We start from the raw sequence: 13,944 nt of genomic DNA on the forward strand, positions 1-13,944 counted from the left end.
TTGGAATGTATTTGAGATCCTTCAGAAGTTACAAAAATTAATACATCTACAGTAGGCTTCCAATTACATTTAGGACATCTTATTCTTTGTAGCAATCCAACATTATGAGGGCTCAGACCATAACTGTGAAGTTTTGAACTCCAGGACAGGAATTCAATCTAGGCCAGAGAAGTTATCTAATAAGCAAAACCCACAGTTTTCACCCTTGGTAACACAGGAATATTTATTATTTCTGAAGCACATAAAGCCACAAGTGCATGCTTCCAAGGAGAAACCATGATAAACCAGAATTTACCTTCACAGCTTTCAACAGGACTAAGCCCTTTTCCTCTGTTCACAGTCCAACAAGTCTTTGTTGGCACACCAAGGAAATCCATAACGGTGGTATATGTGCGGTACCAGCTGGCAAGGACCACCTAGGGGGAAAACAGGATTAGAAGTTTCTCAGGACAGCTGGCTCTCATCCAGGGTCATTTTCAAACTCAGGATTTATCTCAGCACTTTTGACCACAATTTCCTAGAGGCATCTAACAGACTTCATTAACAGACTAAAATTATGCCTATTGATACTCAGATGCTTTATAACAGAAATAATCTCATGCATCAAGCTGCAATATTCAGAAAAAAAACCCTGTGTATTGCATTGTCTGGAAGGCTCCTCATTTGAGTATTTTTGTTTATCAGATATTAAAATCACCAATGTTGTTGACAGAGGACAGTGGATGAAACTGAACCCATTCAAGGCAATTTTTTTCCATCTCACAAGAATATTAGTAGAACAAATCTTTAGGATTTTTAGTCTGTTAAATTTTGATAGCTTAATTTTAAGCATGCATTCAAAGGGCTTCCAGATGCAATGTAAGAGAGCATTTCCATTTTCCATGCAATTGCTGTAATGTTCTTATAACAACAACTCAACTAAATCTCAACACCTGACACAGAAAACATCAGTACTTTACACACAGCAAAAATGAGAACCCATCTCACAGCAAAGTCATTAGTTAATAACATTACCAAGCTATTCTGTCAGGATATAACTGACTTTATAGAGTTCATAAATGAGTAATGTGGCCATTCCAGTTGAGCTGCTTTGAAAGTTATAACCCAGGGGTTCCCAGACTGACAATATGTTTCACCACTGCAGTATTAGCTGCCTCTGCCCTGTGTCACAGAGAACATATATAAGAAAGATGATTCTCCCTTCTCGTTCCCCATACAATTAATAAAACTCTTTATGTCACTTCTGTCTTCAAGAAGGGCAAGAAGGAAAAACAGACAACGCGTGTGAGAATGTGATGGAGTAAATCCTCCTGGAAACCACTTCCAAATGCACACAGGACAAAAAAGTCATTTGAAGCAATCAGCACAGATTTAAAAAGGTGCAATCCCACCTGTCCAGCTTTATAACCTTCTGAGATGACTGTCTTGATAGATAAGGAGAAAACTGCGGATATTTTTTTAATCTGGTGCCAATCTGTTCTACATATTAAGACTAGATGATGGCACAAGGGAACATCGTCAGCAAATCTGCAGGATAAACACTGGAAGGAGGGACTGATCCTTGTGCTGTCATTTAGAGGGACATCAAAAGGCAGGGGAAATGGGCCAACAGGAATCTTCCCAACAGGGAAATGCAAAGTCCTGCACTGGGAATGAACACCACTGTGACCACCTAGAAAGCAGTTTTGCAGGAAAGGGCCTGTGAGTTCTGGTGCACAATTTATACTTGAGCCAGCAACAAGCTCTTGATGCAGAAAAGACAAATATATCATCAGCTGCATGTCACCAGGACAAGAAATGCAACTTCCCCTCTGCTCTATCTGCGGTGCTGGGCTCAGCTGTGGGCTGCCAAAGACAAGGAGGACATAGAATAAAGATGACTGAGACAGACTCTTTTTTTGGTTGACATAACATGAGACAACAAGCACAAATTCAAATACAAGAAATTCCACTTATACATAGGAATTTTTTATTTCGGGAGTGGTCAAACACTGGAACAATCTGCAGAGAGGTGGAGTATATTCAAATTGAGACTGGAGATGACCCTGAGCAACATGCTCTACTTCACCCTGGTTTGAGCAGTGCTGAGACTAGAGGACCTTCAGACAACCCTCCCAACCTCAACTGTTCTGGGATTCTAAAATTCATTCATTTTTAATATCAAGGCTCCAATCTTCATGGCTCACTTCATCTGTGACTTCACACCCTCACAATGTAAATCCTGTATATTTAAAATATAACAACATCTTCCTAGACCAAGACTCTGTGCCTCAACATTGTGCCTTACAAAGTACAGCATCCTGAATTCCTGGAAGCTTTCTGAACATCTGTGCCCTGGTGCTTCTGGCAATGCACATGTGCATACATGAGCCAGACACTGCCCCATATCCAGACAGACATCAATAGGCCTGGAGAACCAAATCAGTGTCCTTCTTCTTATCACCTGAATGTCCCTTTGTTAGGGACATCTCTATGGCATATTTACATCACCAGCCCTGAAGCTGATATTAGCCAAGCATATAAACCATTCTCACCAACCCGACGTTGCACCAAAAAAAAATCCAATTACTAATTTATCAACTTAACCATTTAACCTGTTTATGCCACAAGTGCCTGTATCTGCTGCAGATTTTACATGTGAATACTCCCTAAAAAGGTATCAGGCTAAGTACTTCAAGCAAAAAAAACCCTATTTTTTGCCAAAAGCTGCTTTACATGAAACAGTTAACATGGGCATAGAAATGGAAACAATCAGTAAGCAGCACAAAATTGCTAGGTCAGTTGGAGCACAGTGATGTTTCTGGAATTTCTACTGTTCTGTATCAGATGAGGCAGCAAATGCTGAACCTGGGAAACAAAAGCCTAACTCTCAGACCCAGGAGTGCTCTGTGGACAAGGCCACTCCTTTGCTGCAAAAGAACATGCAGAAAAGTTAAGCCCTTTCACTAGTAGCCTTTGAGTGTGCACTTTAAAGCCAACTACATGGATCTTTGTAACACACTCCTCATTTCAACTCACATCCTCATTATCACCACCACACACAGAAATATCAACTGTTCCATAACAATGAACATACAGAGAGCAAACTTACCACATTATCTCTCCACCACAGAAACTAACACATTATCTCTCTACCATTTTTCATCAGAAATGAAAACACTACAATTACTAGAACAACCTGACTATGGAGCAAATACTCGGAAAATCAACTTTATTTGAATTTTAACGTTGTACAGCTACAAGGACAACCCTGTAGCTTTTGATAGCTTTTTTTACTGCTTGTATGTATAATTTACATAAATGATGTATTGATTACTACACACTCATTTTACTTTTTTTCCTTTTTTTTTGAAGATTTTATGGCTAGTACTGGCTGTACATGTAAGTGAATTGTTTTACTTTTCTTAATTAATTTAATGTCCTATTTAGCAATGGGATTTCCAGATTAGTTTTGATGAATTTAATTTTAATATCCATTAAACAAATAAACATTTTATTAGAATTCAGCCTTAGTGCTACTAATGGGCTTAAAGAGCTGGAAAGATCCCTAAATATCAAACAGGAAATGAAACACTTTCAGGAAGCATAACTGGATACTGAGCATCAGAAGGAAAAATTTTACTGCCAACAAATAAATCCACAAGCATCTTCTCACCACCCAGCCCCGTTATAATCATGAGAAAATTCTATAAATTCAGACAACGTATTTCAAATGCCAAGTTGCACCTATTGACAGTTTTATAAATACAGTTATGTGGAAACAGGAGCACTCAAGAAACACACTTAAAAAAAACCCCAAAGCACTATTTACAGGAAGTCTAGACATTAAGCAGTAAATGACTGAAAGGAGTAGAGGAGACAATTTGTCTGCTTTGCATGCCCACACAGGCACAGAAAATATGAATGAATTCATACCTTATCACCAATATTTCTACAAGCCAGTATAATCCTAGAAATCTGAATGAACAGATAAACCTACACATTTTGCACTGTAATCAACCCAGCGTTCTTATTCATAGAATGTAAACCACTATATTTGATTCCACCATCTAATTTATTTAGTCATCTTTCAGGATGATACTGATGAGTCTCTAAAAACAAGTTGATTTGACCAGTAATCCTTGATTTTTGAAAGTCAGACTATAGCTGAAGTCAATAAATCTTTTACAGCTAAAGGAAGTAACTCTTTAGTATTCAAATGATGTTCACAATAGGGCATTTCTAGAACTGAACTGCAATCTATCTGGAATTAGAAAAAAATTCCAAACAAACCCTAAATAAATGAGAGGGCAACAAAAACGTGCTCATCTACACAGCATTTAGTTCCTCCAGAGCAAGGACTCAAGAAGGAAATGAAACCACTACGTGCAACTTGTACAAATACACACACACACCAAGAACTCTTACACATACAGTTCCTGACAGCAGCTCTGCTCCAACAGAGCAGAAGAATGAGTATAAAAGCTAGTACCCAACAATCACAGCCATTATTAGTTGGCTCTCATAAAAATAAACTGCTGCTGACACATGAAATTACAGAAATGTACATTAACCAAAGGAATCTTCCCTTTGCAAAATGTTTGAGACACACTGGCAAAACCCTAAGAGACAGAAACCTCAACATTTCTGTACATATGTTCTTTTGAACACATTCTGAACACATGTTCTTTTTACTGACAAAAAAGCAGAGTAGGAATGTGATCCAACCAGGTAATAAGTCTAACATTAAGTATGCACAAATCAACAGCAGTCAGTCCTCCACGGAGCAATTTCCTCTGCAACATCTAAGTAAACTATTACCACCCAAGGATTTCACAGCCACTGTGAACTGTGATGTGCTTGGTTCTGTCAGTTTCATGTGTCCTACAAAAAATGGAAAACAAAATAATCTCTTGCAACCTTGCAACCTCTCCTGCAATCTCTTCAGTCATTACTGTCACATACTACTGATACTGCATACATCTGATTTCCTGAAGTATATTATGTCAGCAACTTACTTTCTTTCAGGGAAAAGAACAAAAAAAGGCAGGAAGTGCAACTTTTGGGCACAAAATACTGAGATCTAGAAAGCTTTCATAGTTAATTGAAAATACTTGAAGTTTGGAAATTGATTATAATGTATGAAGTAACTTTCTCATTTGAAATCTGGAACTGAAATACAATATTTAAGCAATACTTCATTAGTCACTGTATCTTTACAAATACATTTTCCAAAGTAACTTTTACAAATTTATAGTCAAAGCTAAAACAACCAAAGACCTGCAGAAGGGATTATATTTAAAACATAACTCACCTCTGGGTAAAGATTGAACCTTTGTAAGGTGTTAATCACTAAAGGATATTCAGTTAGTTTGTCATTCATAATGGCACCTACTCCACTCCAAAATGATGGTGCCTCAATAATGGTCTTGAAGTAGGAATAATAAAGACCCTACAGGAGAACAAATTAATTATTTACAATTAAAGATGCCACTTCTGTTTCAGGAACCACTTTCATACAAGCTTCATTTTTAAACAAATTTTGTAACATAACAAGCAGGACAGACTTATTGAAGAGGACTATCCTGTTTTTCAAATCTCTTCTGTTACTGCCACCAAAACAAGTGATGTGGGTTTCCTTCCACTTTGTTTCATAGCATACCTGGCAACCTCTCATTTGGGCTGGTAACTATGCATTAAATAGTGCTTTACAATTCTTAAAATAAAAGCAGATAAAAGGTGTGCGTGTGTGTATCTATATGCCAACATATATTAATTGAAAAATATTTAGACAAAAAAGGTGGCATAAGAAGACTATAACTGAAAGGAAGATATAAGGTACTTGCAGTTTTGTATTTTGGGTCCTCCAGAGCCATACTTTTAGATTATATTTTAAGTGAACTGTGAAGTGATAAATTCATAGGGATCAGCTGCAAGTCACACAAATATTTTGCACATAAAAGAGTAATGCACAATAGTTGTAAGAGATCAATATGCATACTTATGCAGAATCTATTAAGACATTTTGGAAAGCCCATGATCAGATTACAGACAAAAGTTTTCCAAACACTGAAACATAATCTCACCATTTCCGTGCGAAAAGCCATTTCTCTTTCTAGTGTTGACAGGTGAGAAAAATGACGGTCATTTTCAAAAAGAGTTGTTATGTGACACCTGCCAAAAAATAATAACAATTAAAATGGAATAAAGAGGTTTAGAATATGTTCTAAGTCATAGATAGCAAAGAACATTCAATGAATACCCAAAGTTTACTTACAAACTGCTATTGTAATTTATTCATATATTATACCAATATCCTCATCTATTCAGATAATTTCAAATTGAAGAAGAATAAACAAAGAGTATTTATTAAGTTCTATTATGGCATTAGCAACAATACTATAACGCTATATATTATATATAAACTGTAATGTATTTTAATTAAAGTGCAGACACTAAAGGATTAAGCAGCAATTTTTCACCTGAAAAGCAGGCTTCACTCTTCTCTGAACAGGCTTAAGAAACCTTTCACATCATCTTCACAAGAACAGAATTATTCAGTTCAAAGATAATTTAGTCTTGAGACAAAAGTTATAAATATAAATTATCCCAACGTCTTCTCTAAAAATAACTAAAAATTATATTTTTATTATTTTAAAATACCATATTACTCTGAAGTAATAAATTTAACCTTACCAATGTAGGACTCCTGCGAAAACAGCTGTAAAGGAAACATAAGGTACAAAGTTACTCAAATATTTAAATAACTGAACATGAAAATGTGCTCACTGCAGTAATTGCAGTACTACTTCAGATATGCACAGAAGGTACTCTAGACCCCAGCAAACAGAAGAATGGGAACATCTGAATTACACCTCCACAGCCAGGTCTTAGAAAATTTTCTGTGGTATTCAGCACTGGGTAATGTTTCCACCTACATCTTGCATCACTCAAGCTGACCCACCAGCATCTAATGCACACATTTCAGTTATCGACAACAAAACTGAATTAAACACATTTTTTAATAAGCATAAATATTTTTAGAATTTTTATGACACCTACTGTGACTGCTCACTCAATTCCTGCTCAGATTTTCAGTAACTCATGCTAAGGCCTGGAGCATACGAGCAGCAGTGCTAGGTGAAAGCAAGGGCACCAAAGGCAGAACCTGGTGGGCTGAAAGGGCTTAAGGTCACTCTGCAGCCATTATCACCTGCAGCCTGCTGTCCCTGCACCTCCTGGTGTATTGATTGTCTGGCAGCTTCTTCAGAATCTGCTACGTCATGGAAATGCTACAGACCAAACTTTGAAGCTTTAAGGTGAAAACAAGCTTAGCAAAAAAGTTTCTGAAGCAGATCCAGCCGCAGCTGGACTCCTGAGGCTTTTGTGCTTCCCAGGTGATGCAGCATCATGATGAAAAAGGAAGTATGAACACTCTCACCACCATCTAGGTAATTATTTTGCTGAGAGGTGCACAAGTTAGAAGCTTGAAGTTCAGCTATGAACTAGAGAACTTGTAAGTTAAAAACCTCATGCCTTAAATGATGATTCAGTGAATTCCTATGTCAGACTAGCCTGTACAAAGTGGACTGGCCCTTGTTCGTCATGTTTGTTGGTTTTCTTCCCTAATGGACTCATAAAATAAATTTTAATTTACAGAGCACACTGTGCTGTAAATATGAGGAATCCAAATGGACCATGACAACCAACACAAATCTAATTGAAACTGTAATTGCTAAAAAATGATAGACTCTGCGCACAATTAGGCTCCATTTGAAGACTATCTGCACTGCTACCATGTAGATACAGAACAAAGGGGGTTGTCTGAGGGACAAAGGGAAGAGACAAATGCTGATAAAGCAGTGAGTTAACAGCCTAGGTCTCTGACCTCTTGAGCATGACAAGACCCAGAGAGAGAAGGAACCACTCCATTTAGCTTGGGCAATGCTGGCAACAAACGCAGCCTACCACAGAAGCAAAGCCTGCCTGAGTGAGGGGTAATGGGAAGGCATTTAGAGGGACCACAGTGCTCCTCTTGGACTGAAGGTGTCTCAGGTGCCCTCTAGGCTTTCTGCCAGAGAAAGATCTGGCTGACTAGTTGTCTTTAACCCACAAAAATCTGTATTGTTAATGAAGAGCCCTCTTACTCACATAAGCTGTATGGAGCAGAGAGAAAATGGAGAGGACAATCACCCTCCCTGCCCGGACCCAACTGTGGCCAGAGAGGTGCTGAGCACTGTGTCCCTCTCCAGGGTGCTGACCAGCACACACCTTCCCTCCTTCGGGCACCCAGACACTGCTGCTGCCTCTCGGAAGACATGGAAGGAATCAAGGTGCTTGGACACTGGTAAAGCACACAGCAATACCTGCATGCTGATGCAGAATATAGTCTGAGAATTAGGGAATGTACATTTGTTCAGGCTGCATGTTATAAGACTCGAGTTGTCTGTTTTTGAAAAGCAGCAGGGATAAGAGAAAGAAAAACCCTTTGCAAATCCACTAAATTTATGTGGCATGGGAGTGGACCTAATGTACACTTCATGCCCTAGTACATAAACCCAACATATATTCCATATATATGTATATTTCACATAGTCCTCCAACACAGAGGCTGGAAGTGCTGCCTGCTGCTACTGCCAGTACTTGTTATCCTGGTCACAACAAGGTTCCTAACTGTAGTGTGTTGCATTATGACCTAATTTTAAAATTTAGGTTTTGTAAGTGAAGAGATCTAAGATCAAGCTAGGCAAGACAAAAATTACCACCACAAAACAAAAAAATAAAAGCACACAAACAATTACCTAAAAATTTTTCTAAACAAGCCGCTGGTACAATTTAACAACATTGACCTCATGTTAAACACTTCTCAGAGCAGGTGAGGTGGTACTGTACTACACTGAAACTTCCCTCAGAGTTTTACAGCTCCACTTCTATCACTTGAAGTAAGCTTTTAAAGACAAGACTGGACCCAGACAATTGGGTTCCAGTTAGAAAATGAAGACCTCAATCTTTCACTTAGAACTCCCCCTTTTTTATATACTTTCTTAAAAATATCACCAAAACTGCTTGGTGTAAGCAAAACTTAAATGTTTTAGGAAAGGTTCAGGAGCTGCAGGGGTATTTTTATACTAAGGACATTTACATTAGCTCTCATGGAAAGCTGCAAATGTCTTTCAGAACAGCAGGCATTGATATGACACGGATTTCCAGGTAAGCACATTAGCTCTATCAGCAATGCAGCAAACCATATTCCATACCAAAAAAAACCATCTTCTGCAGCAATTTTATGGAAAGAAACAGAGCAGCTCATGCCTTTCTTAGTTACTGCTTATTGACTAATAGTTACACATGTGCACAAGGCATTATTTTATTTCTCAGCAACATTCACAAGATTCCCAGTAAAATTAGATACTGAAATACATTTGCACATACACCAGCTATAAAACACAAACAAAAAAAAATTAAGAGAGATCACATGTTAAGAATATACAGTAAAGTCCAGTGCATCTTAGCTACCAGTATTGTTCATGAACTCAAATTCACAGGCTTCCAAATAAGGCAAATATGCAGTATTTTATTGATGCAAATAAATTAACTATTATTATGGAAATTACATTTCACACCCAGACATACCACTTATTTCATAGAAGAAACAATGTCTTTAAATCTGATTCTTCCCTTCAGTAAATGCTTTATTGAAAGTCAATGCAGTAAATGTAAATACACTCACAGTTATTTTGGAGAATTTCATATACATTTTCAGAGTATCATTCTATTATAAGTACAAAGTGAAGACCTCTCATAATCACACAGCAATTAATGTTAATTACTCATATTTCAAGAGACAATGGGCTTAATTCATAGACTTCCACTCTAAGCCCAAATCAGCATTTTTCAACAGACTGCATTAAGCCAGTTTTTGATGGAAAACATGCAGCTCAGTTCTGTCAAATTACCACCCTTTGATCTCATTAATGTCCTTACTGGAGAGGGAATGAAGGAGGGGACAGGAAGGGAACACTACAGTCCTAATGCTACAGACACTTACACAGCTACCATGTGCTTGAACTTGCAGATGCCATTTTTTCACCCAGCCTAAGAAGCCCTAAAACCAAAGCATAAGATAAGATTTTTGCAGACTAGGGTTATTATGTAAAATCTGATAGATTTCCTATTTTTGTCTGCGTGTTATTCTAAGAAAAGCAATATGAATGGCATATAAAAAGGATTCTAATTCTGGAAATTAAATACTGAAGAATACAGTCATTCTTTGGCTTTATTTACCAAGAGAACAACAAATGCTGAGAGACTATAATCCAACAGGATGTGAAGGGTACAATACACTGATTCATATTTTGCAAATATCCACAAAATGACCAAGTAGGAATAGAGCAGAACTGGAAGCAATGAGGAACCTGCAAGCACTGACTACTCCTGCAGCTTAGTCAGGTTGTTACATTCTGAGATTCTGTGCAATATAATAAGGATGTCTCCAGGAATAAGGCCTCAAGTCAATGGTCATTATGAAAAAAACCCAAACAACATAATAGGGTGAAGTGTTGTATAAGAACATCCTTGAAAGTCTGACAACTTTACTGCTGCACATAAATTGGGAGATAATTTGTAAGAGAAAAAAATTCACACTCTATAATTAAACTAGCTCCAGCTGTGGGAGCCTCTGTTTTTAAAATACAGGCCTTAAATCTTAAGCAAAGCGACAACAAAATTCAAATTCCACTAAACTTAATCAAAACTCACTATTTCATATTTAGTATATGTACATTCTTTGCTACTGCAAATACTGTATGCTAGTACATACTTTGCTATTACTCCAATTGAAAAAAAAAATTCCCTGAAATATTTAATGTGTTATCTGGGTGTCATGGACAAAATCAAATTTAAAAATTATAAAGCTCTCTCCATAATCTGCTCTCAAATTTCAATCAGAGGAAAGCATCTTTCAATTCTGACCATCATTAAAGCATTTCTATGTCATTTAAGTAACTGTGAGTCTACGAACTGCTGAATAAACAGATGCAAGTAAAGCAATTCAGGAACACTTTATTCATTAATTAGTTTGTAAGCTAAGGGCTGTTTCCCTGCTACAGCTTTGCAATGCAATTCATCAAGCTGAAGAAACTCCCTCCGGCAGCCAGGACTACTGGTGATGTGATTAACAGTACCAGCATCTTTGGAATACCCTGAAAGTCTTTATTAAAATACCTTTTAGTGTATATCTAATGGTGCAGCTGACAAATATGCTATTACCTAACATTTGTTAACTTTAGGAATGCATCTCTTTGCAAATATTTTAGGTGTTTTTTTCAAGACTTTGGTCATGAATCATGCCATTATCTACTCAAAAATATCACCAAGAATAATAACATCCAAATTTACTCCCCTCTACAACTGTATGTTCTTCCACTGAACAAGCTATTGTTCTTACATTAGTTAATAAGAGCTGCTGCCTTTTTTTTTCCCCTATAAATTAATGACTCGATAGAAGAAATATGTAAATACCTGGAATTATTTTTCCCTAAAAATCCTTTTTTCCTCCATCAACTGCTACAGTAACAGCTTTCCAAAAGTTACCAGGTAGGAAGTTATTTCCTGTCCCTTTTCAACATCAGCTATGTTTTTTTCCTTTTCAAATCTGTATTTCCTAATACATTTTGACACAATTTACAATTACAGAGAAAGAAAGGTAAAGAGATCAGAATTTTCCCCCCTCGATGTTTTCCTTCTACTTACCCAGAAAGAAAGTGAGCCAGATGTTGCTATCAGCTTTTGTGATGAAGGCCTTTCTGTCGACAATAAATACTGCCAAAAGAATACAAGCACCTTAAGCATCACTTAAGCACAGAGTCTATAAAAGGAAATCTGAGCTCTGCAACATTAGTTTTATGTAAAAATCTTGACCTCAAAAATGCTGAAATTTCACACAGCAAGTTCATAACTACACATAAAAGGTTTAAACATCACAGATAGACTACGAAGGTGACTATATAAATCATCAGGTTTTTAATTTCTGAAATAACTTTTACAGAATAACTTGTCAAAAGGGAATTTCTACACAGCTATGTTACTGGCAAATTCGCTCAAGCAGAAAGTCAGACTTCTAAAGAATACTGAACCCTCCGTGCTTTTCAGCAGAAATAAGCTGGTCATGCCAGCACCGCAAGCTGCGATAGTCAGCACCACCAGACAGACTCTTTTAACAAGAGTTACTTACACAAACAGCACGCTCCCCCACTTCTCCCCCAGAGGATGCTGAAGTGGTATAAAGCCCTTTCCCCTTCCCTCGCCCCCGTTTCTCGCCGATCGCTGTGTGGGGTTCGTCAGCTTTTCTCTCTCTTTACCGTCCCCGCGCAGTGACGGGGGAGCAGGGGCCCGGGCAGAGCGGGAGCGCGACCTGGCCGCCGCTGCCCGGGCAGTGCCAGGCACCGCCCGCCGCCTCCTTCCTCCCTCCCGCCCGCCGGACCCCGACCGCTGCTTCCCGGGAGAGACGTCCCGGCGCTCCCTGCCCCGGCAAAAGCCGCCCCGTGCCACGGGGCAAGGGAACCGCCACTTGCCGGAAAGAGGGACGGGAAGCGGCGCTCAGCCCCGCCGCACTTCCCGCGGGCGGAAGGGCCGGCTCCCATCGCCGCGGGGGCAGAGGGAGCGGAGAGGGGGCAGGGTTCGGGGCAGCAGCCTCACCTCGGAGCCGCTCTCCGCAGAGGCGCAGGAGACTCAGGGGCCCGCGGCCCAGCACGTCCCGCTCCCCGTCCGCCGCGGGCCCCTCCCGGTAGGGTCCCCGGGGGTCGCCCCTGGCTCCCCGCCGGCCGCCGCCTCCCTTCCGCATGGCGCGGGCCCCGCCGGAGCCCTGCTTGCCGGGCGAGTGCGGCCGGCGACCGCGGCTGGGGCTGGCGCCCGGCGACTGCTGCTGCTGCTGTTGCTGCTGCTGCTGCCCGGGCTTGAGCGGTGGCGACTCTTTGTTCCTGCCTCGGCTCGGGACGACCATCTCCGCATAGTCCCCGCCGGGGCCGGGGCGCCGCGCCGGAGGGGAGGGGAGCCGAGCCGAGGGGGGCGGTGCTCAGCGAGGAGCTTCCCCCACCCCCTGGCAGGGCCCGGAGGCCACGGGGCGGAGCCGCAGCCGGCGGGCTCGTAGTAACGGGGCGAGGGGGCGGCCGGTCCTCGCTCCGCCGCCGCCGCCGCCGCCCGCTCCGCCCGGCTGGACACGTGGGGGCGGGGGCGGCGCTGCCGGCGGGGCGGGGAGCGGCTCCCGCGGGCCCCGCTCCGCCCCGCCGCTCACGGACGCGCCGCCCCAGAGCCCGGCGAGCAGGGGGAGGTGGAGGAGGAGGGGAAAGAGGAGGCGAGAGCGGGGCTCTTCCCGCTCACTCCTTCCCTCTCCTTCCCGGGGGCCGGCCGCGGTTGTGCCGTCGGTCCCCGTGCGGGCGGGCCTGCCCCCCGCGCTGCTGCGGCCTCGTCCTCCGAGACCTCTCGGCGTTTCTGTCACTTGCCTTTCCCGTTCCGTTCAGCTTTGTGATACCGTCTGCTTAAACTGAGTCCGCTCCAGAAGTGCGCGGCACCCCCTCCCCCCGCCCAAATGCCCAAAATTTTAACTCCCAGAAGGGAACTTGTGTGGGTCGTTGCTACGTCCTATAGGGCTTCCGCAGCACAGAGAACACCCCTCTTCCTTCTTGCAGAGTTTTATTGTGGGTTTGCCTTTGCAAAGCGGCCTTTCCCCTCATGAGCACCCTGCAGATAGAGCCAAACCCTTGCTTGGGGTTCAGGGGTTAAAAGGCCCCGTTGCACATAACCTCTGTTTCACGGCCCCTTGGGACATGAGGTGTTTTATGACTTTTCCAGAGCACTTATCTTCAGGAGCTCCCAGTCGCAATCCCTGAAGCTCCTATTCTAATTACTCCTCTGAAGAGCTGTGAATACACAACTGTCGAACAACACCCAGCTACAGCGAAGTCGATG

The 13,944-nt window shown here is 41.3% G+C and overlaps 1 protein-coding gene across 1 annotated transcript in view; it reads right to left on the reverse strand.

Annotated features, from left to right (window-relative positions):
• The window catches only part of DPY19L1 (dpy-19 like C-mannosyltransferase 1), a 48,752-nt gene extending 35,541 nt beyond the window's left edge, over positions 1–13,211 (reverse strand). The window contains exons 1-6 of the mRNA XM_005485920.4: positions 12,676–13,211; positions 11,731–11,799; positions 6,676–6,700; positions 6,066–6,153; positions 5,294–5,431; positions 296–416 (exon numbers count right to left, since the gene is read on the reverse strand). Coding sequence (XP_005485977.2) covers positions 296–416; positions 5,294–5,431; positions 6,066–6,153; positions 6,676–6,700; positions 11,731–11,799; positions 12,676–12,979 — 745 coding nt within the window. The 5' untranslated portion in view covers positions 12,980–13,211. The remainder of the gene's footprint in view (positions 1–295; positions 417–5,293; positions 5,432–6,065; positions 6,154–6,675; positions 6,701–11,730; positions 11,800–12,675) is intronic.
• Positions 13,212–13,944: the final 733 nt, after the last annotated feature.

This window comes from Zonotrichia albicollis, chromosome 1 (assembly GCF_047830755.1).
Source record: "Zonotrichia albicollis isolate bZonAlb1 chromosome 1, bZonAlb1.hap1, whole genome shotgun sequence".
Classification (NCBI taxonomy): domain Eukaryota; kingdom Metazoa; phylum Chordata; class Aves; order Passeriformes; family Passerellidae; genus Zonotrichia; species Zonotrichia albicollis.